General features: G+C 39.7%; 2 protein-coding genes and 1 long non-coding RNA gene across 3 annotated transcripts; 2 read left to right on the top strand and 1 right to left on the bottom strand.

Moving 5' to 3' along the window:
* The first annotated feature begins 13,802 nt into the window (after nucleotides 1–13,802).
* On the top strand, nucleotides 13,803–16,085 carry LOC306851266 (chymotrypsin-like protease CTRL-1). Its single transcript, XM_079387427.1, has 6 exons — nucleotides 13,803–14,042; nucleotides 14,170–14,270; nucleotides 14,358–14,437; nucleotides 14,549–14,630; nucleotides 14,820–15,000; nucleotides 15,086–16,085. The coding sequence occupies exons 1-6, from the start codon at nucleotides 13,988–13,990 to the stop codon at nucleotides 15,397–15,399; spliced, it is 813 nt and encodes a 270-aa protein (XP_079243553.1). The 5' UTR covers nucleotides 13,803–13,987; the 3' UTR covers nucleotides 15,400–16,085.
* Nucleotides 16,086–23,793: 7,708 nt separating this feature from the next.
* On the top strand, nucleotides 23,794–25,412 carry LOC306851402 (chymotrypsin-like protease CTRL-1). The gene is made up of 7 exons (XM_079387598.1): nucleotides 23,794–23,860; nucleotides 23,988–24,088; nucleotides 24,176–24,255; nucleotides 24,367–24,448; nucleotides 24,647–24,827; nucleotides 24,913–25,043; nucleotides 25,124–25,412. The coding sequence occupies exons 1-7, from the start codon at nucleotides 23,806–23,808 to the stop codon at nucleotides 25,283–25,285; spliced, it is 792 nt and encodes a 263-aa protein (XP_079243724.1). The 5' UTR covers nucleotides 23,794–23,805; the 3' UTR covers nucleotides 25,286–25,412.
* Nucleotides 23,853–24,699, bottom strand: LOC306851406. The gene is made up of 3 exons (XR_013782489.1): nucleotides 24,544–24,699; nucleotides 24,380–24,456; nucleotides 23,853–24,270 (listed from the first exon to the last, which is right to left on the bottom strand). It is a non-coding gene; the product is annotated as an uncharacterized lncRNA (long non-coding RNA).
* Nucleotides 25,413–27,711: the final 2,299 nt, after the last annotated feature.

Below are 27,711 nucleotides of genomic sequence, written 5' to 3'. Positions count from 1 at the left end.
ATTTTCAAACTTCAAGCTTTTACAACTGCTTTTAAACTTTTAAACTTTAAGGCTAGGCTTTCTCAAGCCAACCTAAAGTTTGTCTTGACGAACTTTTTTATCTAGTTTACATTTATAATTTCATAGCTTAAACCATTTTGTATGAAAGTTACTAATCCTCCCCCTCTACCATTCTCTCTATCTCTTCTAACTGCTGAATATCCATTAATAATAAAATCTAACTCTGATTTCAATCTCACAAGTTATCACTGGAGACAGGTAACGGCTAATGCCAATTAGGCGCAGCGCTGTGACGCACTCCACCGAATGCGCTGCATTCCGCCAAAATAAAAGTCCCCGCGATCGGGAAGAGAGCACTCTTGTGCATCCACATAGTAAGTCATTGTCCATTACTAATGAGCCTTTCTCACACTGGTTAAAGCCATTTATTCTCACTGGGCTATATCATTATTGGAAAATTAATATAAATGACAATATAGAAAACATTTGAATAAATAAATATTTCTCCAGGTGTACACACTTTTAGACTAAAAGCCTGTGGTAAGGGGGGCGTGGTTAGCGGAGTCTGCAGCTGGAGAGAGAGGTTGGAGACGAGCGGTGAGTAAGTGGGTCAAGTGCAAGATGACATTCACCTGGTTCTCGTTTTCAGTGATTGGCGTGGAGAGAGTGTAAAAGCCACAGAGAGGCAGAAAGTGGCGGAGAGAGACAGACTGAGAACTCGGGAAGACAACTGTGGCTGCGTTGCAGAGAACCACCAAAGTGCTGTGAACTTATGTTTATTGGAAGTGCCAGAAAGCAAGAGTGTTTTCTTTTTGAAAGTATTGAATAAATTACCCGAGCCTCAGTCACGCCGACTCCGACTTCCTCCTTCCTTCCTACCCCCGAACTTTGTTACAAAGCCATAGGAAACGTTGTTTAGTGAAGTCCTGTTATAACATAAACCAGCGCATAGGCAGTTGAATATGCAGGTATGCTTCTCTTAATGTGTTCCAATTTATTAGAAATAAATAACCCTGATGTGGTTTTGGCCATTATATTATCATTACATTATAATATAATTTATATAATATGCAGGTGCATCTAAAAAAAAATCTTTTTTTAAAAATTAAAACTTCAGTAGGCCTATCTCAAAAACTAAGAATATTTTCTCAAAGATCAATCAAAACAACAAAATAGAAATGTTCAAGATCTCCAAAGTAGGTTTAATGATGCACTCAGTACTTGGTTTAGGCTCCTTTTGCATGAATTACTGCTTCAATGCGGCGTGACATGGAGGCGATCAGCCTGTGGCATTGCTGAGGCGTTCTTGAAGCCCAGGTTACTTTGATAGTGGCCTTCAGCTTGTCTGTATTGTTTGGTCGGATATTACTTATCTTCCTCTTGACAATACCCCATAGATTCTCTATGGGGTTCAGGTCAGGTGAGTTGGCCGGCCAATCAAGCATAGTAATATCACGGTCAGCAAAATGTTAGAATTGGTTTTGGATGGTGGGCAGGTGCTAAGTCCTACTGCAAAATGAAATCAGCATCTCCAGAAGGAAGCACTCTAAAAATCTCCTGGTAGACGACTGCATTGATTTTGGACTTTAAAGCACAGTGGACCAACACCAGCAGATGACTTGGCACCCCAAAACATCCCAGACTGTGGAAACTTCACACTGGACTTCAAGCAGTTTGAATTCTGTGCCTCTCCACTTTTCCTCCAGACTCTGGTACCTTGATTTCCAAATGAAAAGCAAAATTTACTTTCATCTGAAAAGAGGCACTGAGCAAGAGTCCAGCTCTTTTTCTTCTTAGCCCAGGTAAGATGCTTCTGACGTTGGTTCTATTTCAGTAGTGGCTTGGTAGCCCATTTCCTGAAGACGTCTGAGCATGGTGGCTCTTGATGCACTGACTCCGGCTTTAGTCCACTCCTTGTGAAGCTCTCCCAAGTTCTTGAATCAGCTTTTCCTGACAATCTTCCCAAGGCTGTGGCCATCCTTGTTGCTTGTGCACCTTTTCCTACTATACTTTTTCCTTCCTGTCAACTTTCTATGAACATATTTTGATACAGAACTCTGTGAATAGCCAGCCCTTTCAGTGATGACCTTCTGTGGCCTCCCTCGTTGTGGAGGGTGCCGATGATCATCTTCTGGACAACTGTCAAATCAGTAGGCTTCCCCATAATTGTGGTTGCATGTTCTAAACTAGCCCAGGAGGTACCCAGTATTTATACTCAAAATTAATCAAACTAATCAAGCTCAAAAGGGAATATTCTAATTTTTCATAAACTGTAAATCAGAATTAAAACAAAAAAACGTACTCTTGAAATATTTCAGTTTGTTTGCAATTAATCTAGAATATAAGAAAGTTTGCTTTTTTGAATTAAATTACAAAAAATAAAGAACTTTTCCATAATATTCTATTTTTTTGAGATGCACAACACTTGTAATATAATATAACATAATTTTAACTAATTAACCATAAAATTCTGTAAAAAAAGGAGTCTTTCATGTTACCTTTATATGTACCATCAAGTGTCAGAGAATGTTTTCTGTGCAACACAATAGAATGTACACAATGAGCTAATACATCAAATGCTTCAACAGACCAGGGCCCATATTTATCAAGCTTCTCAAAGTGCCATTTTAGTCTTAAGTGCTGAGAATTCATGAAATTTACCCCTACTTTCAAACTTAAGTATAAAAGCAAGTTATCAAATTTCTTAAAGCTAAGAATCACTCTTACTCTCCCAGTTATTTAAGACAGCTCTAGAGGTCTCTCAAGTGGTTGGGAGTTGCCAGTAGGGGCTTGTGATGGCGCTGAGGAGACAGAGACGTGCACGAATCTTTCAGGAGAGGAAGAATGTTCTTGAAATGTTTGGCAAAGAGCAGTTAATCAAACGGTTACATTTCCTCAGTTAGTCAAAACGAGCAAAGAACATCAAGAACTAATGTCAGGCTTGTGATCAAAAATCTCCCTGCCAGCTAGGTAATTGCTGGGTAAAAATGAGTAGCATAACAGGGTGTCAGATAACAAAAACTTTGCAAGCTACAACACAACAAAAACATTAAAAGAACAATACAAATGAAATACTTTAGCTGCTTGATGGCTTTGTCTGATCTCACTGCATCTTTATTTATATATATTTTTTTATGCTAGATTATTACTGCAGTGGAGCTGATTTTCAAATCACACTGCATATAAGCTTGAATAGAGGCATAATACTGTCTCCTGTGCATAGTAATACACTTGTAATTTTTAACAAGTAAATTACTTCCAAGATATGGAAAAACAGGCAGCAACATTTGACAAAATACCTCATTATGTCAGTACTAGTTATTAACATAATGTGCAAAACCCAAACTACCCCTTTAAGTTTACAAGGTGTTCCTTATAGTTTTTTATTCAGTCTTTTACGATTGTAATTCCAGGTGCTTCATTGGCATTAATCCCGAAAAAGGCACAAAGGCCACCTCGAGGCACAAAGGTTACCTCGAAGAGGACAGGGGCGATTGTCCAGAAAAAATTATCCACAGTGAATGCACATGTCTCCACACTATTGAAGAACCTAATCGACTTTCAGTGGGACTTCATATAGGTCAGTGAGCTCTCCTCTTGTTTCTGTCTGTGTTGTTTTGACAGACTGATGTTGCCACATTAAACCACAAAGTTCATTTAAAAAAGTAAAAGTGTGCTAAAAAGAACAAAAGGAGTCATAGGCAGGTGATGTCACCGACCGGGAAGCATAAAAGCACATGCGGCAGAGCCGGCGTTTGCTTCTAGGAATGAAGCAACTGCTCGCAGGGATGCAGGAAGTATGGCCTAGAGACGCAGCGTCTCGTTCCCTTCAGGGAACCAGGGTTACATAACCTGAGACGTTCCCTTCCAGGAACTCGAGCTGCGTTGAAAACACTAGGGGAACGAGATGCCCACGCCACCAGACTTCCAAGTCCCTGCCCTGTGTGTATCCCTCAGGAGCACGACGAGGGCGAGAGAACGGAAGAGCCTGGAGTGACTCTCACTCAGATCAAGGCCATAGAATCGGACGAAAGTAAGGGGCGTGGACCAACCCGCAGCGTTGCAGATGTCCTGCATAGGAACACCTGCCAGGAAGGCCTTGGAGGCCGCCATACCTCGGGTGGAGTGAGCCTTGCCCCCCCTTAGGCGAGGGGAGACCAGAGGACTCATAAGCAAGAGAAATAGCATCCACAATCCACCGACTAAGGGTCTGCTTAGAAGCAGGCAGACCCCGCTTGGGAGGATCGAAGCATACCAGCAGTTGGTCCATCCTTCTCCACAGGGCAGCTCTGTGGACGTATGCGTCCAGACAATTAAGCTTCCACTGGTCGGGCTCCCCAAAGGGAGGAGGACTGAAGGCCTGCAGCACGACAGGCCGTGGTATAGAAGAGAGGACCTTAGGAACCAGTGGGGATTTCTTTAAGACTGCAAGGGAAGCTCGGCTTCCCCTATAATGTCAAAAAATTAATGGTCAAATATGTACTATTGTGTTAACATTTTATTGATTAAAAATGCGTTAGAGCACATTCATCTCAAAGACGAGTTCGTTCAGAATCAGCTACATATAGCAGCTGACTCTATTTCCTTCTCATATATTCCCGTAGCGTCACAGTGTATTTCCCTGTTGAAACCTTGCTTCCATTGACTTCAATGGGGCTGCTTTGAACAGTTTTTTTCAGTGCTTCGAAACTAGACGGTCATTGGATAAATGCTGCGATTATGTCCCTCCCACGGACTTTCAGCGTCTCTGGGCGTGAATGGAGGAGTGGGCGGGACTGGACTCCGGGCTTCTGCGTGTTGATTGGAGGGTCTGTCGAAAGACTGCATCTCCTTTTGATTGACAGCGATTGTGTACTATAAGAAGTCGCTGATGCTGAAGCTATTCGAGCTCAGTCCCATAGCGGATTGACAAACTGCTGCAACCTATTTCTTGGTATTTGCTTGGCGAAATTGCTGGCCAATTTTCATCATAACAGGAGAAAGCTGTGTGATTACTTGGTGTTCCTTAACCCACCGGTGTGGGCTATCTCGTTTTTCTTTATGAAGCGTAACAAACTAAAAATACTCCACGAGTTTTGATCGTATAGATAAGAGCAAGGTATCATTTGAAACAGCAAAGGGTCTACTTTTATTTGTGTATAGTCATAATAACAACAAAACAATGTGCTTTTAAAAAAAATAGAGAAAATAAACAGGGTGCGTTCTCTGCGGGCTCTGTCTCTGTCACCTCTTCACAGACACGTAAATAAAACAACATGAATACAAAAACAAATATTCTATGTTAAAGTAATCCATATGAAACCAATGCGATGTCCAGTTTTCCCATCTCAACTCATTATATCTAATGCTGTCACGCCCACATCGCCTCAGCGTAAACAAACAAGTTCATCCCGGATACTTTCTGTTTCTGGAAGAAGATCTGCTGAGAGAAATAACCCAGAATTTCAAAATGTGTTGTTGTTTTTTCCCCTTCAGAGCACATAAACAATATACACTATGAAAATGCCAGGTGCAAAAGCTTGAAGACAGCATATGTATCATGTTACAAACAATGCTGTTCTTCTGAACTTTCTATTCATCAAAAAAATTAAAAATTCTTCTTAGCTCTTTTCAACATAATAAATGTTTTTTTTTAGCAGCAAATCACAATATTAGAATGATTTCTGAAGGATCATGTGACTGGAGTAATGATGCTAAAAAGTCAGCTTTGAAAGACAGCTTTGATTGTTCCTAATAAAATGTTTAACTGCACTCACAAGTGAATCTCAAGTTATTTTGTGTGATAGCTAAATATATACTTAATAAACTACAAAAAAAAAAAATATATATTTAAATTTATTTTCTCCTCATATTCTTTCTTGTAACTCTTCCTCTCAGTCACATACTTGACTAAATGGCTCATTATGAAGCTCATTATGCAGGCCTGTCTTCTCAGGTGTGAATGTGAAGGTTGATGCCTTCTCGCATAGACCCTTTTTACTCAAAAAATCAATATATTGTTTTTTGTGAGCAAATAAACAAGATGATTTTCACATTATTTTGAAGTAAAAATTCTAGGCTCCAGATCCAGTTCTCAGAGGTCTTGTGAACAAATGTTCTGTATGTTTTTTATGGCCTTATTTCAGTGACTTCAAAATGTTAGTTTTTCACTAACCACGCATAAACGTTGTTTTCTCAAAAACAAAATCAAGTACATAAGTGCTGCTAACATATTATTGTAGCCCTGTTTTTGCTGTTTACAGTGTTATTAGACTTTAGCCATTTATATATTTATAAGCAACTGAAAAAAGCACAGTCAGGGCATGTCAAAACTTCTCCAGGCCCCCAAAACACCCTCAGACCCCAGAGGGTTAAAGACATCGACCATGCAATGCCTCAGCTTTACAAACTGTTCTCATTAGTGGCAACGATTGGAGCTACATCTGCAGGTGTAGAAAGGAGCTTCTCCTGTTTAAAGCAGCTCAAGTCCTACACCCGTAACACAATGGGCCAAGGCCGTTTAAGCAGCCTAGCTCTACTGGCCATTGAGAGGACACTGGTCAAGTCACTGGAAAAGACGCCTAGTTGGTACGACAGGGTCACAGAGCATCTTCTTGAAAATAATTTACGTATAAATAAATGGACAGTTTTTATTATGTAGGCCGAAAATGAGCTTCCCCTCTTTGAAAGACCAGCAGCCGCCACTGTTAGGAACATAACCCATGGGGGTGGTGATGGCGCAGTGGATAAGATGCCTTTGGTGTGAGAGACCCGGGTTCGAATCCACTGTGAGACACCAATGTGTCCCTGAGCAAGACACTTAACCCCCTAGTTGCTCCAGAGGCGTGCGACCTCTGACATATATAGCAATTGTAAGTCGCTTTGGATAAAAGCGTCAGCTAAATGAATAAATGTAAATGTAACCCGGTCGAGGGTAGAGGAATGCTTTGGCCAAACCGGGTGCAAATCCACAACTCTCTTAAGAGAAGATATCGCCAAAAGGAAGGTAGTCTTAATAGTGAGAAGGCGATCCGAAATCTCTTCAATAGGCTCGAATGGAGGTTTACAGAGAGCTTCTAAAACCACAGCCAGGTCCCACGTAGGGACACGGGATTGTACTGGAGGCCTCAGCCTCAGCGTACCGTGGAGGAAACGTGTAATCAGGGGGTGCTTACCCACTGTTTGGCCACCGAGAAGGGCGTGGTAGGCCGATAAAGCCGCCATGTAAACCTTCAGGGAGGAGTGGGTTACCCCTGTGGAGAAATGGGCCTGCAGGAACTCCAGCACTGTACCAATTGGACAGTTAACTGGGTCAAGGTGGCGGTTTCCGCACCAAGAAGTGAAACGTTTCCACTTCAGGGCATACAGTTTCCTCTTAGAGGGAGCTCTGGATTGGAGGATGGTCTCAGCAACCTCGGTTGAGAGACCGGAAGCTATGAGCTGCGCCCCCTCAGAGGCCACACCCACAGCTCCGGGCGGGGGTGAAGGATAGTGCCTCCTGCCTGTGAGAGGAGCTCTCTCCTGACGGGAATCTCTCATGGAGGGCCGTCGAGGAGGGAAATCAGGTCCGAGAACCAGACTCGGCACGGCCAGAACGGTGCTACAAAAAGTAGGCTGACCTCGTCCTGGCGCACTCTCGCCAGAACTCCTGGGAGCAGAGCGATCGGGGGAAAAGCGTACAGATGAAACCTCGGCCAAGTCTGTACCATAGCGTCCAGTCCCAGAGGATCTGGAGGAACTAGAGAGAACCAGAGGGGACATTGCGCTGTCTCTTGAGTCGCAAAGAGGTCCACCTGTGCCTGGCCGAAAACTCTCCATATCTGCTTCACCACCTCGGGGTGAAGCATCCATTCACCGGGACTCGGCCCCTGCCTCGACAGGATGTCGGCTCCCCCATTGAGATACCCAAGGATATAGACGGCTCTCAGCGAGTGAAGTTTGCACTGGGACCACACAAGGATCTGGTGCGCCAGCTTGTATAAGGGGCACGAACGCAGACCTCCCTGGTGGTTGATGTAAGAGACAACCGCTGTGCTGTCGGTGCTCACCAACACATGGTGATCTCTTAGGTCTGGGAGAAAGTGTTTGAGTGCTCGAAACTGCATTTCCAGACAATTGATATGCCAGGTGAGATGGCGACCACTCCACAGACCGCGGGCAGGGATGGCCACTCATGACCGCTCCCCAACCAGTAAGGGATGCGTCCGTTGCTAGCATTACGCGGCAACAAGGAGCACCCAGCACCGGGCCCTGAGACAAGGACCAAGGTTGTCTCCACATGTCTAAGGGACGTAGGCATCGCCGCGTGACCTTGATCATGCGAAGCGGGTTTCCCCTCAGGCAGAACCCCTTGGTCTTGAGCCACCACTGTAGGAGTCTCATGTACAGCAGGCCAAAAGGTATCACGTTGGACCCCATGAGCCCCAGCAGTTTCTGACAGTGAGTGACCGGCCCTCTTTCACTCTCTTGACTGAGGTGAGGATCGACTCGATCCGAGCAGGAGACATACGTGCCTGCATCGTGGTCGAATCCCACACCATGCCTAGATAAGTGGTTCTCTGAGCTGGAGATAGCACACTTTTCTTGGTGTTCAGTCTCAACCCTAGCACTTTCATCATCTCGATGTCGAATCGCCACTTGCTCTGATTGAGCTAATATACTGCCAATACTGCCAATATACACCATACTGCCAAGTATGGTGACCCATACTCGGATTTCTTGCTTTGCATTTAACCTATCCAACGTGCACACACACAGCAGTGAACACACACACACACCGTGAACACACACCCGGAGCAGTGGGCAGCCATTTATGCTGCGGGGAGCAGTTGGGGGTTCGGTGCCTTGCTCAAGGGCACCTCAGTCATGGTATTGAGGGTGGAGAGAGCGCTGGACATTCACTCCCCTCACCTACAATCCCTGCCGGCCTGAGACTCAAACCCGCAACCTTTGGATTACGAGTCCGACTCTCTAACCATTAGGCCACGACTTCCCCTATCAACCAATCGTCAATATAATTGAGTATGCGGATGCCCTGGAGTCGCAAGGGAGCCAGAGCAGCATCCACACACTTCGTAAAAGTGCGGGGTGAGAGTGCAAGGCGAAAGGAAAGACCCGATATTGGTAAGCTTTGCCCCCAAATGCAAACCTCAGGAACTTCCTGTGAGTGGGAAGGATGGAGACGTGGAAGTATGCATCCTTTAGATCTATTGTGAGATTTTTTTCCTGGGCACAAATCCGTCAAAGAGGAGTTTTCACAGGACTGTAGGTCAGTGGTGTAGCAATGGGTTTAAATGAGGCTAATATGATAAATGATGTTCACTTGATAACATCTCTCTGTGACCTGTGAAAGTAACCCGAAATCAGAATCAGAATTTCCTTCAGGATTTCCAGTGTGGTTGGATGCATTGATGACAAGTATATCCCCAACATCGCACCTTATGAAACTGATTACTGTATGAAATGGAAGGATGGAAGATGGAGGGATAGTATACGGTGGCCCAGTAGTGCACAACGCAACGACATTAAAAAAGCAAACATAAGCTCACAGCACAACGACATTAAAAAAGCAAACATAAGCTCACAACACAACAACATTAAAAAAGCAAGCATAAGCTCACAACACAACGACATTAAAAAAAAGCAAACATAAGCTCACAACCCAGCGACATTAAAAAAAGCAAACATAAGCTCACAACACAACGACATTAAAAAAAGCAAACATAAGCCCACAACACAACGCAAATAAGCCACAACACAATGGAAATGCTCCCGACCACTAGGGGGCAGTGTTGGCAGTGAAACACTGATACTTCCTCGAGACGCCATAAGAACTTCTTAATGTAAGTGATTGATCTTAATGTGTAATCGATTTTTAAATGAACAACGTGTTTTTTCTTGAATGATTTGATATCCTGGTAATCTTAATATATCGATTCATGAGCAGAAAATAAATCAATATTATTTTAGATTTGGGCAGTTTAGCTCTGCTCTTGTTTGAACGCCCAACTGAAATATAATTTCAACCATTGTCTTCTTAGGCTGGCATGTTTTGTCCATTTTGTGGACACGATCTGGGGACTATTTTAGTATAGACGGTATACAGTAGAGACGGACGACAGCTCGCGTAAGTGTTTTGAATAACATGGTCGCAGTTCTATTGTTTAAAATATTTACTTGCTACTAGGAAGGAATAGTTCGTTTCCTACCTATTTCTACTCTGCATTTTCGTTGTTTTTTCTGTTTGATTGCACTTACTGGTAATTAGAATAATTTGCACCTCAGCTGAGAACGAGCCTGTGTGATTGTGCAAAGTGTTAGTTTCGTCTTGAGTTATTAGCAGTCCTACCTTATTGGCTGGGCTGATCAGAAACCGGCAACAGCTGTTTTCACTCTAGTTTCTTAGACTGTATTTATTTGATGTCAGAGCGCTGACGCGGAAGCGTTCAGCCTCCTCGTGTGAAGACCAACAAGTGTAAAGACAGACGACTTTCTCCTGCGTGACTTTGACCGAGCAACGACACCGAGCACACACTTAAGTATCCTTTATCTTCCCTCACGCTTTCCTATCCTCTATCCTCTATCACGTGTTTCCAAACCATTCCGGTTCTCTCTCAACCTCGCTCTAAAAATACACGCAGAAGGTTACGTAACCCTGCTAACCTGCGCACTCTACATCTTCCACTGCATCTCTTTCTTTCTCTGTAGGTCTTTGGAATTGCCAGTCAGCTGTCAACAAAGCCGACTTCATTTCTGCATTTTCCTTACATTCCACACTCAGCATCCTGGGCTTGACTGAGACCTGGATTCGTCCAGAAGACACGGCAACCCCAGCTGCTCTTTCTCACAATTTCTCTTTCTCTCACACCCCTAGGCAAGTTGGCCGGGGTGGGGGCACTGGTTTGCTAATTTCTAACAATTGGAAATACTCTACCCACTCTCCCCTAGGCAATCTCAACTCATTTGAATCGCATGCCGTTACTGTGACAGCTCCTATAAGACTCCAGATTGTGGTAATCTATCGTCCGCCGGGCCAAATACCACCAACCTTCCTAGATGAGCTGGACGGACTGCTGTCCTCTTTCATGGAGGATGGCACTCCACTCTTAGTCTTTGGCGATTTCAACATTCACCTAGACAGGCGTAATGCTACAGACTTCCAGTCACTCCTAGCTTCATTTGATCTCAAACGCCTCACGACTACTAGCACGCACAAATCAGGTAACCAACTCGACTTAATTTACACACGCAATTGTTCTACAGATAACATTCTGGTACAACCACTGCATATCTCTGACCATTTCTTCATTACATTTACTTTACATTTTGCTACCCAGGTGCCACTATCTCCCTTACCGGTTACTTTAAGACGCAACTTACGCTCCCTTTCCCCCTCCCTTCTTTCCTCTGTAGTATCCTCCTCTCTTCCCTCGCCTACCCATTTCTCTTCTCTGGATGTAAATGCAGCCACTGACACTTTATGCTCTACCTTAACCTCTTGTCTAGACGACATCTGTCCTCTCTCCTCCAGGCCAGCACGAGCTGCTCCTTCTAACCCCTGGTTATCCGATGTTCTTCGTGAGAATCGGACCAAACTCAGAGCGGCAGAGAGAAAATGGCGCAAATCAAACGATCCGTCGGACCTGAGTACTGCCAAATCCTCACATTTCCACAACAAGATCACCACCGCTCCAGACATGCGTAATCTCTTCAGAACATTTAATTCTCTCCTCTGTCCCCCTCCTCCACCTCCCACCACTTTGATAACCGCTGATGACTTTGCCTCTTTTTTCACAGACAAAACTAGAACAATCAGCAACCAGTTCTCAACTCCACAGAACCTCAAATCAACCACATCATGATTCCAAATCGTCAGTCCTCATTCTGCTGGATCTCTCTGCTGCTTTTGACACTGTCAATCATCAGATTCTCCTGTCTACACTCTTATCACTGGGCATCACTGGGATTCCACTTCGCTGGTTTGAATCCTATCTCACCGGTAGATCCTTCAGGGTGGCCTGGGGAGGGGAGGTATCCAAACCACATCAACTGGTCACTGGAGTTCCTCAGGGATCGGTTCTTGGACCCCTCCTCTTCTTCATATACACTACATCGCTGGGTCCCATCATACATGCACATGGCTTCTCCTATCACTGCTACGCTGATGACACACAGCTCTATCTCTCTTTTCAACCAGATGACCCAACGGTAGCTGCACGGATCTCAGGCTGCCTGGCGGACATCTCGGCATGGATGAAAGAACATCACCTACAGCTCAACCTGGCAAAGACGGAACTTCTGGTCTTCCCTGCCACTCCGACTCTACAGCATGACTTCACGATTCAGTTAGGCTCATCAATGATTACCCCATCAACTTCGGTCAGAAATCTTGGTGTAATCTTTGATGACCAGCTGGCCTTCAAAGAGCACATTGCAAAGACTGCTCGATCCTGCAGGTTTGCACTACACAACATCAGAAAGATCAGGCCCTTTCTGACAGAGCATGCTGCACAACTTCTTGTCCAGGCCCTTGTTGTTTCTAGACTGGACTACTGCAATGCTCTTCTGGCTGGTCTGCCATCAAACACAATCAAACCTCTACAAATGATTCAGAGATCCCTGGCAATCTTCAAGCAACAACTGAAAACTCATCTCTTTCGGCAGTACTTGACTTCATCCTAAACTCAAAAAAAAAAAAAAAAAAAAAACTTTCCCTCTATCTTCCTCTCCACTTACTAGCTTGTACTTATTTGAACAATGACTGAGACTTGGTGTTACGTGCACTTCCTCTGACTGATTGCCTCTTCAAGATTAATCGCTTTTTGTATTCCTCAATTGTAAGTCGCTTTGGATAAAAGCGTCTGCCAAATGACTAAATGTAAATGTAAATGTGGATAGAGTGTCAGTAATGTATAATGATAAGACTAAACACTCAATTTTCAGTTAAAGGCATTTCATTATTGAATTCAGAGATGTCATTGTCTAGCTCAGTTCAGTTTAAATAGTATCTGTGCAATCAAATTGATGATAATCGCTAGAAATTAAGTGTTCCCAACTGAGCAAGCCAGAGGCGACAGCGGCAAGGAACCAAAACTCCTTCTGTGACAGAATGAAGAAAAAAACCTTGGGAGAAACCAGGCTCAGTCGGGGGGCCAGTTCTTCTCTGGCCAGACGAAACCCGCAGTTCAATTCCAACCGCAGCCATGTCAGATTGTGTAAAGGGCTTATCTGATTCCCATGGTCTTGTCCCGATGGGGCATTTTAATTGATAATTTAATGTATTTGTTATATGTGTGTTTTATTCATTATTTGAAGTTATTAAAGAATGTATTATTTTAATTTTGTACAGGTAAAAAATGAATAGATAAAACTTAATAGAATTTAGCGTACTATTGTGTATTCTAGAAAACATCCCTTGAAATGCATGTAACGTTGCTGAGGATTGCAGTTAAAGCTAAATATTGTTAAATGTTGAGAGAAAATGCTTGACTTGATGTCAGCTCTTTTCGGTGGCTATGATAAGATGTCCTACAAGAACCAGTTTTACTGTTTGTTTTATAGTTTGACTGTTTGTTATCTTCAGCGCAGTTCTCATAACTGACTATTTCAATCTCTTCCTGATCAGCATCACCGACTTGAATTAATCAAAATGTCACAACAGACAACAGCAACAACAAAAATGTTTTCCACTGAAAACATTTCATAACATACAGTGACAGAAGTGAAAGTATGATGGTTCTCCAGGAAACATACAGAAGCTGCAAACACCTTCTCAAGGTCAAAGAATGGAGAAGGTCCCTCCTCTTGTAAATCATCTTCTCTGGACAATGAAGATGCAGATTGTCTCCAGCGATAACAGATCTAAACATTCCTCATCTATGAGCTCACTGGAGCTGATGGGATGGTCCTCCATCACGTCTCAGATTGATCAGCTGCTGTAAATGATATAAAAGCAAGAGAGAGCACCTACAGATACATCAGTGAGATCCATCACACACTCATCTACATCATGACCTTCACCATCTTCTCCATCACCTGCCTTGCCCTGGTGGCCTCTGCTCTGGGTAAGTGTCTCCTTCAGTTTGCAAGAATAATGATGGGTAAATATATTTAGGAAATGCAAAACCTGCCTTAAGAGCTTCCTGTCTCATTCTTGTCTCATGAACAATGTGTTGTGTTCTGTAATAACAGGTTGTGGAGTGCCTGCGATTAAACCACAGACGATCGGCAGCAGGATTGTGAACGGACAGAATGCCATCTCTGGTTCTTGGCCCTGGCAGGTCTCTCTCCAGGTAACTCAACTGTTTTTTAAACACACGTTTGTCTGATTTGTTTAAAGAGTAAATGTTATGTTTTCAATGCTTTTACCTTTGAAACAGCTCCCCAATGGTTTCCACTTCTGCGGAGGATCCCTGATCAACCAGAACTGGGTTCTCACTGCTGCCCACTGCGCTGCTGCGTAAGAGTCTTCAATCTGACAAACATCACATACAATAGTGTTTAACAGATGCTCTGTCTGCTTTCTGTCTGTCTTTTATCTATTCATTTTTTTCTTTATCTCTCTTTTTAGGGTCAGCAATTACCGTGTCATTCTTGGAGAACATGATCGTGGCTCCAATGTTGAACCCATCCAGATCAAACTAGTTTCCAAGGTAACAATCTTTATTGATTTCAGAGATGAATAACAAAATTAGAGATCAACGATAGTTCATGAACATAAAATTCAGCATATAAGAAAAAGTCATACCTTAATCTCAAATGACAACAGAAATGAATAAAGCTTTATATCTTTTATAAAGCTTTGGCTAGTAACCGTTCATCCATCTTTTGTGTATGTGCAGGTCATCACCCATCCGCTCTACAGCCGCACGACTATCAACAATGACATTGCTCTGCTGAAACTGTCGTCTCCAGTCACATTTACTCCCCGTATCTCTCCTGTATGTCTGGCTCCATCAACCATCAGCATCCTGCCTGGAACCCGCTGCTTCACCACTGGCTGGGGTCAAACTGCCACCACAAGTAAGTCAGCTGTGAAACAAAGATGAACTGCAAGAATTATTGTTGTACTTTACATTACTTTTTTTTCTCGCTTTTTCTTTTTTAGCGAGCCCTATGATCCTGCAGCAAACAGGCATCCCCATCACGAGTCCTGCTGTGTGCAGACAGATCTGGGGTCAGAACACTATCACCGATTCCATGATCTGTGCTGGAGGAGCTGGATCCTCATCTTGCATGGTACATGAAAACAGATCAAGACAAACACATTATCGTATCAATGTTGCTTCTGTTCAATCTCAATTGTGTGTTTTCCACAGGGTGATTCTGGTGGTCCTCTGGTGTGTGAGCGTTCAGGGGTCTGGACTCTGGTGGGCTCTGTGTCCTGGGGAAGAAGCACTTGTGACACCCGTTTTCCAGTAGTCTACGCCCGCATCTCCCAGCTGCGCTCCTGGATCGACAGGACTATCGCTTCCAACTAGAACACCAGTCTGAGTATTTATCCACCAAGGGAAGCAAAAGCACATTTTAATTGTTATTATGTAATACAGTTGATCTCTGTTGGTGGTGTTTTTTCTGAGTTTGAGTCAGTCTGTGGTTCCTGTGATCTGTTTCTTCATGTTACTGTTTTCCTGTTCCAGGTGTACAGATAATGAAAATGTTTTAATAAAATAAATAAAAAAAGAAAAGTGTGTTGAAGAGTGAAATGAATCATCTGATTTTTCAAATGTAATGAGATAAGTTGCCATTATCCACATAATAATGTAGCAAAATTATACATTTAATTTACTTTAAATTTTAAAAGAATAAATAATTTCAAATTGCAATTAAAAAACTGCCTTCCACTTTCACAGTAACAAATGACAGACATGAACGTAAGATACAACAGTGCAGTCAAAACTACTAGATACTAACCTTCAAGCAAATAAGATTTATGTTCACGCCAGAACAGCTTCTTTACAACCAAATACAAAAGCATGAAGACTGATAAAAACTGATAAGTCAGCCACAAAAATCTCTCTGATCACATGACCACACTAAAACTTTCTTTGGTATCCAGTTTTGTACACGAGCCAAGATGATACAGATCAATCTCTGTCCTCCATCCACGGTGCTGAAACATGTGACGAGTTTCATCAAAAGCCAAAGAAACCTGGAGAGAAACTGTTGAAAATATTCCATTAGAATACGACAGACACTGAAGTTGCATTTATTTATTTAGGCAATCACTAAAATTAAATTCATAGTCACATTTTATTATAAAGTACAGAAGAGTGCTGATTGCTATCAGATTGCTTCAGATTTATCTTCACATTCAGGAGCTCAATTTTTATATTTAAATGAACTGAATTGCTTACTGAGGATCTTTCTAATAATTGTCTGTTAGCCTACTATGGATGACTTACATTTACATTTATTCATTTAGCTGACGCTTTTATCCAAAGCGACTTACAATTGCTATATATGTCAGAGGTCGCACGCCTCTGGAGCAACTAGGGGGTTAAGTGTCTTGCTCAGGGACACATTGGTGTCTCACAGTGGATTCGAACCCGGGTCTCTCACACCAAAGGCATGTGTCTTATCCACTGCGCCATCACCACCTCCTAGCTACTTTGTTACTGTACTTTGTTTTTCAAATTTATAAAAATACATGATGAACTCAAATTATAATACTGTCATTATTGACATTGTCATTTATATTATAAAATGACTTCAAGGGGAAATTCTCCTTCTGTCAAATACAGAAAGCTTCACAAAGTTGATTATGGAAAACACATCAAAACCACAATAAGCCATTGTTACTTAATGTTACATTGCTAAACAAATTTAAAAGTGGTTTCATGAAAGCTAGGATGAAGTCCTTTCCTTTGTCTCCTCAATAACTTGATTTAATTTTTTTGAATGTTTAATCAGTGACTCTGAAGAACAGAATAAATTATTTGATCCCTCAGTGAGCAGGTTCATTTTCTTTATGAGGAATCCTTCAGTAAATAACTAAAATGTCTGGAATTGCAAGCAAATATTTAAAAACAAAACAAAACTGCTTTAATAGTAAAGGTATTGGAGATATTTAATACTACTTTACCTTATCAGCTGTCTTTGATATTAAATTGTCATTATTATTATGTTTCTTTTTTACCTATCTATATATCGAGGGTTGAGAACCAGAAGGGCGTAAGTGACATTTCACCAACTCTACTGGAGAGCCAAAACAAAAAAAATACCATAGTTTGATCTGACTTTGTGTACTGATTTCAATTGTTTATAATACAAATTTGTACACTCATGGATGACAGTACTTTTGCCAGTAGAAAGAGCTCATTAAGAGCTTTCATTTGATGTATATATCTCCATTTGACCAAAAATGTCATTTACTCCCTTCTGGTTCGCAACCCTCGATATATATACATATATATATATACATATATATATAAATATATATATATATATATATATATATATATATATATATATATATATATATATATATATATATATTTTATATATGTATATATATTATATATATATATATATATATATATATATACAGTGGTGTGAAAAAGTGTTGGTCCCTTTCCTAATTTTTTTTTTTATTTTTTTTTTTTTTGCATGTTTGTCACACTTTAAAGTTTCAGATCATCAAACAAATTTAAATATTAAACAAAGATAACACAAGTAAACACTGTGTGAAAAAGTGCTTGCCCCCTAAACCTAATAACTGGTTGGGCCACCCTTAGCAGCAACAACTGCAATCAGGCATTTGTGATAACTTGCAATGAGTCTGTTACAGCGCTGTGGAGGAATTTTGGCCCACTCATCTTGGCAGAATTGTTGTAATTCAGCCACATTGGAGGGTTTTCGAGCATAAACCGCCTTTTTAAGGTCATGCCACAGCATCTCAATAGGATTCAGGTCAGGACTTTGACTAGGCCACTCCAAAGTCTTCATTTTGTTTTTCTTCAGCCATTCAGAGGTGGATTTGCTGGTGTGTTTTGGATCATTGTCCTGCTGCAGAACCCAAGTTCGCTTCAGCTTGAGGTCACGAACAGATGGCCAGACATTGTCCTTCAGGATTTTTTGGTAGACAGCTGAATTCATGGTTCCATTTATCACAGCAAGTCTTCCAGGTCCTTAAGCAGCCCCAGACCATCACACTACCACCACCATATTTTACTGTTGGTAAGATGTTCTTTTTCTGAAATGCTGTGCTACTTTTACACCAGATGTAACGGGACACACACCTTCCACAAAATTCAACTTTTGTCTCATCAGTCCACAGAGTATTTTCCCAAAAGACTTGGGGATCATCAAGATGTTTTCTAGCAAAACTGAGACAAACCTTTATGTTCTTTTTGCTCAGCAGCAGTTTTCGTCTTGGAACTCTGCCATGCAGGTCATTTTTTGGCCAAACACTTTTTCACACAGGGCCATGTGGGTTTTGAATTTGTTTTCCCTTCATAAAAAAAAAAAAAAAAAAAACCTTCATTTAAAAACTCCATGTTGTGTTTACTTGTGTTATCTTTGATTAATATTTAAATTTGTTTGATGATCTGAAACATTAAAGTGTGACAAACATGCAAAAAAATTAAAAATCTGGACTTTTTCACACCACTGTATATATCTATACACACACATTGTCCTGACACTTCATTTCTCTCTATTTTTATGTACAGAAGACTACAATGAGCAGAAGCTAGAGCATTATAACAAAACTTCACGATCAGCAAGTTGATTATCATCAAGATGACAAACAGAAGGCAGACTGCATATGTTAAGTTGAGCCTCTCCACTGGTGACAAAAACAACTATTTCCAATAAGCTGCATTGTAGTTAATTATGTCTCTTCCTGGTCTCTTTCCAGTTCACAGAAGCAGAACTGGTAAAGTGACATTTTTGCCCAGTCTGACACAATGACAAGCTACTGACCAGACAAACTCAGTTCAAGAACAGGGACTGTGCAGGAGCTGATTGGAGACCATCATTGTTGACTTGCATTGTTGTCACTGAAGTATTTCAGATCTAAATCAAACCAGAGCTGCACTGATGACTAAAACTGAAACTAAAACCACTTTTTGCTGCTTTTTTATTTTAAAATAGATAACCTGAGATGATTGCACAATAATTAGGTTACTATAAATCCAACAATAGTTTGTGGAGACTTGCACTGTTTTTCACTGTAAATGATGTCCCATATCAAAGGTTCAAATCAGACACACAAACATACTAGTCACTGATTTAATTAAATCTTAAGTAATGTTTTAACAATGTTTGATAGAATAACAATTATTATTTAAATTAAATCGGGCACTGGGAATATAAATTTAGCTATAAAGCAAACAAAAAGTTATGCACAATTAGACTGTGTATGTAATTATATTGAGAAATAAAATAATTTTTATTTAGTACCTAAAAATGTTTCCTTTTTTTTTAGGTAACCTTTCATTAGGTACATTTTAAAGTATGATAATAGTGAAAATAGTGACACAACGGAGATTATTTTAAAGGAAATCACATTAACATGATGTTCTCATACCACCAAACACAAAGACATGACGATCGATAAACACTGACAGCCACTTCAGACCTAAACCTAAATACCTTCTGATCACATGATGTTGCATCTTTATACTAAGACAGTGAGTGTTGTGCCCCCCCCCCCCCTTTTTTTATCTGTCCTTGATTCTGAAACATTTGTTACTGTGGTCTTTTCACAAATGTCTAACTCACCAACAGCCAAAGAAACTTACTGCATGTGTGTTTAGGCTTGTATATATAACCTTTACAATCTACCATCACTTGGAATATTTGACTTATATTAGGAAATGACTGATGTTCCATAAATCTTTCAGCTTTCACTTTTCATTAACCAAGCCATAGTGCAAGTTATTATTGATTATTTAGTGTTGTAAATTAAGACTGCTAACACTGTATCTGAAGGATCCTCTTCAGGACAGACTACACTAGCATTCATTAAACATCTGCTACCCAATTACATATGAATCAAGTTTTAAACAAGTTCTGGTTGCAGTGTTTAGTCATCTTGGAGAGAAATCAAATATCAGAATCTGACAAACAACATGATTTAGAACTAGAGCCAGATTATCTTGCTGGTTTTTGATGGTTCACAGAACTGAGAGAAATGTGGTAAATATAAAAATGTTTTGAAAGCAGTGATGGGGGGATTACACAATGTTAATAGGCAGTGGCTATTTGCACTATAAGTGTAAATAGCAATTAGATTGCATCGACACGGTGCAAATAGTCGCTACCCATTAGTGCAAATACCATATTTTCTTAGAGATAGATGCTATTTACACTAAGTTCAAATAGCTACAGATTCTATTTACACTATGTTAACCCCTTAAGACCCTGCGGACTCATATGAGGACATTATATTTTAGAGAATTTCTCTGAGACTATACATGCCATAGTTTTAAGTCAGAATGTCATGTACAGAGCACATTCAGGGCTTTTCAGAGATACCAAATGATTGGATGTTTCACCATGGCCACTCCCTCTCCTTGGTCTTCAAAAATGTTTGAAATTAATTTAGTGACACTCTTATGGAAATATGATATTTTGTAATTATCATTTAAATCTGTCTAATTTTTAAATCGTGTGTCATAAATCAACATCTCAGGAAAATGTTATGGGCTTTCAAATCAAAATATGACTTTCTGTTGCGAAACAGGACGCTGATTTCATACATGTCCTCATATGAGGACACCGGGAATAAAAGCATATTTATTACGCATTTTGGGAGATAAAAAAATGTTTTCATAAAAGATAAAGAAAAAAAGAAGAATGTGTTGGAGATTAATCGGATTATTTTAAAATGTAATGAGATAAGTAACCATTATCCACATAGTAATACAGCAAAATTAAATATTAATTTAATTAAGGAAATTATAATACTGTCATTATTGACATTGTCATGAGGAATACTATAAAATGAATTCAAGGGAAAATTCTCCTTCACAATAAGCCATTTATGTAGTGTTTTATCGCTCAACAAATTCAGCAGTGGTTTCATGAACACTATGATGAAGTCCAGTCTCTGTTGTCTCCTCTATCACCTGATCTAAATGTATTTGAACTTTTTGTCAGTGATTCTGAAGAGCAGAATACATTTCTACATCATTCATCCCTCAGTGACAGGATCATTTGCTTTATGAGTAATCATGCAGTATCTAACTAAATAAATGAACGGATTATAAAGAAAATATTATAAAAACAAACCCAAACTGTTTTAATGGTAAAGGTTCTGAAGTTATTTGATACTGCTTTACCTAATCAGCTGTCCTTGACATTACTGTTCTTTCTATTTTAATGTATGGGAGACTACTGAATGAGTAAAAGCAAGAGCATTATGGCATAACTTCATGATCAGTCAATCAACAAACAGAAGGCAGTCTGGATATGTAAAGTTGGGCATCTCCACTGGTGACCAAAACAATGATTCCCAATAAGCTGTAGTGTTTTTAATCATATTTCTTCCTTGAGGTTCATGTCTTAGCAAAAGAATGTTTATCTCAAAAATGTTCATCCTATTACCCACAAAACTACACCTCCTCCTCATAGCTAAATGTTTAAAGGTGCGTGTCTTAGCTGGATTGCATAAGATACATGAAGTAAGTTCACAGAAGCAGATCTTTAAAGCTTCATTCTTTCCCCGTCTGAGAGAATGACCAACCAATGACCAGAAAAACTAGTGAGTTCAAGAATACAGACTGTCCAGGAGCTTATTAGAGAACAGTGTGACCATCATTTTTGTCATATATGTTGTCACCGAACATTCTGGAATATTTTAGGTGTGGATTGCTTATCAATGCTTATTTATTGTTAGAAATTCAGACTAACACTGTATCTGAAGGATCCTCTTCAGGACAAACTATACTAACATTCACATTCACATATACTAACATCTATTACCCAGCTGCATAAATCAAGTTTAAAAAGTTCTGGTTACTGTGTTTAGTCATCTTGGCAAGAAATAAAACTGTATAAGAATCTGACCAAACCACATGGTTTACATCTAGAGGAGCCGGATTATCTTGCTGGTTTTTGATGGTTCGTCGAACTAAGAGAGACGTGATAAATACAACAATGTCTTGAAAGCAGTTTCCTTTAGAAGAAAGAATCCCATTCAGAAGTTCGATTAAAAGAAATGAGGAAGAAGGGGTTTGATTATGTAAAGTACTTCACTTGTATTTTGTTGTTCTTGTAAAAACTAAAAAAAAAAAAAAAAAACTTCTCAGCAGAACTGAGAGTGACATGATAAATATAAAAATGTTTTGAAAGCAGTTTCCTCTATAAAAAAAAAAAACATTCAGAAGTTTGATTTACAGAAATGATGAGGAAGGAAGTTTTCAAATGTTGATTATATAAAGTAATTCACTTGTTCTATTTTGTTGTTCTCGAGTAACCCGAAACATATCCCAATGCTTTATGCTGTACACATACGTGTTAAACCACATCAAATCAAAATAAAGTCCTAAGAGCTAGCTTTTATTTCAATGCATTCACTCAGGCATTATTTTAAATTGCAAATGTAAAAAAAAAAAAAAAAAAACACTTTCCAACATTAATTATGTTCCTAAACAAACAATTACAATAAATAAATGACTAAAGTCAAGTCAAGTCACCTTTATTTATATAGCGCTTTTAACAATACAGATTGTGTCAAAGCACTTAACAGTATCAAATTGGAGGATAGAGTGTCAGTAATGTATAATGATAAGACTAAACACTCAATTTTCAGTTAAAGACATTTCATTATTGAATTCAGAGATGTCATTGTCTAGCTCAGTTCAGTTTAAATAGTATCTGAGAAATCAAATTGATGATAATCGCTAGAAATGAAGTGTTCCCAACTGAGCAAGCCAGAGGCGACAGCGGCAAGGAACCAAAACTCCTTCTGTGACAGAATGAAGAAAAAAACCTTGGGAGAAACCAGGCTCAGTCGGGGGGCCAGTTCTTCTCTGGCCAGACGAAACCCGCAGTTCAATTCCAACCGCAGCCATGTCAGATTGTGTAAAGGGCTTATCTGATTCCCATGGTCTTGTCCCGATGGGGCATTTTAATTGATAATTTATTGTATTTGTTATATGTGTGTTTTATTCATTATTTGAAGTTATTAAAGAATGTATTATTTTAATTTTGTACAGGTAAAAAATGAATAGATAAAACTTAATAGAATTTAGCGTACTATTGTGTATTCTAGAAAACATCCCTTGAAATGCATGTAACGTTGCTGAGGATTGCAGTTAAAGCTAAATATTGTTAAATGTTGAGAGAAAATGCTTGACTTGATGTCAGCTCTTTTCGGTGGCTATGATAAGATGTCCTACAAGAACCAGTTTTACTGTCTGTTTTATAGTTTGACTGTTATCTTCAGCGCAGTTCTCATAACTGACTATTTCAATCTCTTCCTGATCAGCATCACTGACTTGAATTAATCAAAATGTCACAACAGACAACAGCAACAACAAAAATGTTTTCCACTGAAAACATTTCATAACATACAGTGACAGAAGTGAAAGTATGATGCTTCTCCAGGAAACATACAGAAGCTGCAAACACCTTCTCAAGGTCAAAGAATGGAGAAGGTCCCTCCTCTTTGCTTGTAAATCACCTTCTCTGGACAATGAAGATGCAGATTGTCTCCAGCGATAACAGATCTAAACATTCCTCATCTATGAGCTCACTGGAGCTGATGGGATGGTCCTCCATCACGTCTCAGATTGATCAGCTGCTGTAAATGATATAAAAGCAAGAGAGAGCACCTACAGATACATCAGTGAGATCCATCACACACTCATCTACATCATGACCTTCACCATCTTCTCCATCACCTGCCTTGCCCTGGTGGCCTCTGCTCTGGGTAAGTGTCTCCTTCAGTTTGCAAGAATAATGATGGGTAAATATATTTAGGAAATGCAAAACCTGCCTTAAGAGCTTCCTGTCTCATTCTTGTCTCATGAACAATGTGTTGTGTTCTGTAATAACAGGTTGTGGAGTGCCTGCGATTAAACCACAGACGATCGGCAGCAGGATTGTGAACGGACAGAATGCCATCTCTGGTTCTTGGCCCTGGCAGGTCTCTCTCCAGGTAACTCAACTGTTTTTTAAACACACGTTTGTCTGATTTGTTTAAAGAGTAAATGTTATGTTTTCAATGCTTTTACCTTTGAAACAGCTCCCCAATGGTTTCCACTTCTGCGGAGGATCCCTGATCAACCAGAACTGGGTTCTCACTGCTGCCCACTGCGCTGCTGCGTAAGAGTCTTCAATCTGACAAACATCACATACAATAGTGTTTAACAGATGCTCTGTCTGCTTTCTGTCTGTCTTTTATCTATTCATTTTTTTCTTTATCTCTCTTTTTAGGGTCAGCAATTACCGTGTCATTCTTGGAGAACATGATCGTGGCTCCAATGTTGAACCCATCCAGATCAAACTAGTTTCCAAGGTAACAATCTTTATTGATTTCAGAGATGAATAACAAAATTAGAGATCAACGATAGTTCATGAACATAAAATTCAGCATATAAGAAAAAGTCATACCTTAATCTCAAATGACAACAGAAATGAAGAAAGCTTGCATCTCAGATGATCTTTTATAAAGCTTTGGCTAGTAACCATTCATCCATCTTTTGTGTATGTGCAGGTCATCACCCATCCGCTCTACAGCCGCACGACTATCAACAATGACATTGCTCTGTTGAAACTGTCGTCTCCAGTCACATTTACTCCCCGTATCTCTCCTGTATGTCTGGCTCCATCAACCATCAGCATCCTGCCTGGAACCCACTGCTTCACCACTGGCTGGGGCCAAACTGCCAACACAAGTAAGTCAGCTGTGAAACAAAGATGAACTGCAAGAATTATTGTTGTACTTTACATGACTTTTTTTTCTCGCTTTTTCTTTTTTAGCGAGCCCTATGATCCTGCAGCAAACAGGCATCCCCATCACGAGTCCTGCTGTGTGCAGACAGATCTGGGGTCAGAACACTATCACCGATTCCATGATCTGTGCTGGAGGAGCTGGATCCTCATCTTGCATGGTACATGAAAACAGATCAAGACAAACACATTATCGTATCAATGTTGCTTCTGTTCAATCTCAATTGTGTGTTTTCCACAGGGTGATTCTGGTGGTCCTCTGGTGTGTGAGCGTTCAGGGGTCTGGACTCTGGTGGGCTCTGTGTCCTGGGGAAGAAGCACTTGTGACACCCGTTTTCCAGTAGTCTACGCCCGCATCTCCCAGCTGCGCTCCTGGATCGACAGGACTATCGCTTCCAACTAGAACACCAGTCTGAGTATTTATCCACCAAGGGAAGCAAAAGCACATTTTAATTGTTATTATGTAATACAGTTGATCTCTGTTGGTGGTGTTTTTTCTGAGTTTGAGTCAGTCTGTGGTTCCTGTGATCTGTTTCTTCATGTTACTGTTTTCCTGTTCCAGGTGTACAGATAATGAAAATGTTTTAATAAAATAAAAAAAAAAAGAAAAGGGTGTTGAAGAGTGAAATGAATCATCTGATTTTTCAAATGTAATGAGATAAGTTGCCATTATCCACATAATAATGCAGCAAAATTATACATTTAATTTACTTTAAATTTTAAAAGAATAAATAATTTCAAATTGCAATTAAAAAACTGCCTTCCACTTTCACAGTAACAAATGACAGACATGAACGTAAGATACAACAGTGCAGTCAAAACTACTAGATACTAACCTTCAAGCAAATAAGATTTATGTTCACGCCAGAACAGCTTCTTTACAACCAAATACAAAAGCATGAAGACTGATAAAAACTGATAAGTCAGCCACAAAAAATCTCTCTGATCACATGACCACACTAAAACTTTCTTTGGTATCCAGTTTTGTACACGAGCCAAGATGATACAGATCAATCTCTGTCCTCCATCCACGGTGCTGAAACATGTGACGAGTTTCATCAAAAGCCAAAGAAACCTGGAGAGAAACTGTTGAAAATATTCCATTAGAATACGACAGACACTGAAGTTGCATTTATTTATTTAGGCAATCACTAAAATTAAATTCATAGTCACATTTTCTTATGAAGTACAGAAGAGTGCTGATTGCTATCAGATTGCTTCAGATTTATCTTCACATTCAGGAGCTCAATTTTTATATTTAAATGAACTGAATTGCTTACTGAGGATCTTTCTAATAATTGTCTGTTAGCCTACTATGGATGACTTACATTTACATTTATTCATTTAGCTGACGCTTTTATCCAAAGCGACTTACAATTGCTATATATGTCAGAGGTCGCACGCCTCTGGAGCAACTAGGGGGTTAAGTGTCTTGCTCAGGGACACATTGGTGTCTCACAGTGGATTCGAACCCGGGTCTCTCACACCAAAGGCATGTGTCTTATCCACTGCGCCATCACCACCTCCTAGCTACTTTGTTACTGTACTTTGTTTTTCAAATTTATAAAAATACATGATGAACTCAAATTATAATACTGTCATTATTGACATTGTCATTTATATTATAAAATGACTTCAAGGGGAAATTCTCCTTCTGTCAAATACAGAAAGCTTCACAAAGTTGATTATGGAAAACACATCAAAACCACAATAAGCCATTGTTACTTAATGTTACATTGCTAAACAAATTTAAAAGTGGTTTCATGAAAGCTAGGATGAAGTCCTTTCCTTTGTCTCCTCAATAACTTGATTTAATTTTTTTGAATGTTTAATCAGTGACTCTGAAGAACAGAATAAATTATTTGATCCCTCAGTGAGCAGGTTCATTTTCTTTATGAGGAATCCTTCAGTAAATAACTAAAATGTCTGGAATTGCAAGCAAATATTTAAAAACAAAACAAAACTGCTTTAATAGTAAAGGTATTGGAGATATTTAATACTACTTTACCTTATCAGCTGTCTTTGATATTAAATTGTCATTATTATTATGTTTCTTTTTTACCTATCTATATATCGAGGGTTGAGAACCAGAAGGGCGTAAGTGACATTTCATCAACTCTACTGGAGAGCCAAAACAAAAAAAATACCATAGTTTGATCTGACTTTGTGTACTGATTTCAATTGTTTATAATACAAATTTGTACACTCATGGATGACAGTACTTTTGCCAGTAGAAAGAGCTCATTAAGAGCTTTCATTTGATGTATATATCTCCATTTGACCAAAAATGTCATTTACTCCCTTCTGGTTCGCAACCCTCGATATATATACATATATATATATACATATATATATAAATATATATATATATATATATATATATATATATATATATATATATATATATATATATATATATTTTATATATGTATATATATTATATATATATATATATATATATATATACAGTGGTGTGAAAAAGTGTTGGTCCCTTTCCTAATTTTTTTTTTTATTTTTTATTTTTTTGCATGTTTGTCACACTTTAAAGTTTCAGATCATCAAACAAATTTAAATATTAAACAAAGATAACACAAGTAAACACTGTGTGAAAAAGTGCTTGCCCCCTAAACCTAATAACTGGTTGGGCCACCCTTAGCAGCAACAACTGCAATCAGGCATTTGTGATAACTTGCAATGAGTCTGTTACAGCGCTGTGGAGGAATTTTGGCCCACTCATCTTGGCAGAATTGTTGTAATTCAGCCACATTGGAGGGTTTTCGAGCATAAACCGCCTTTTTAAGGTCATGCCACAGCATCTCAATAGGATTC

This window comes from Barbus barbus (assembly GCF_936440315.1).
Source record: "Barbus barbus genome assembly, chromosome: 31".
Classification (NCBI taxonomy): Eukaryota; Metazoa; Chordata; class Actinopteri; order Cypriniformes; family Cyprinidae; genus Barbus; species Barbus barbus.
Note: the sequence above shows the minus strand (reverse complement) of the source record. Positions and strands in the feature narration are given on the sequence as shown.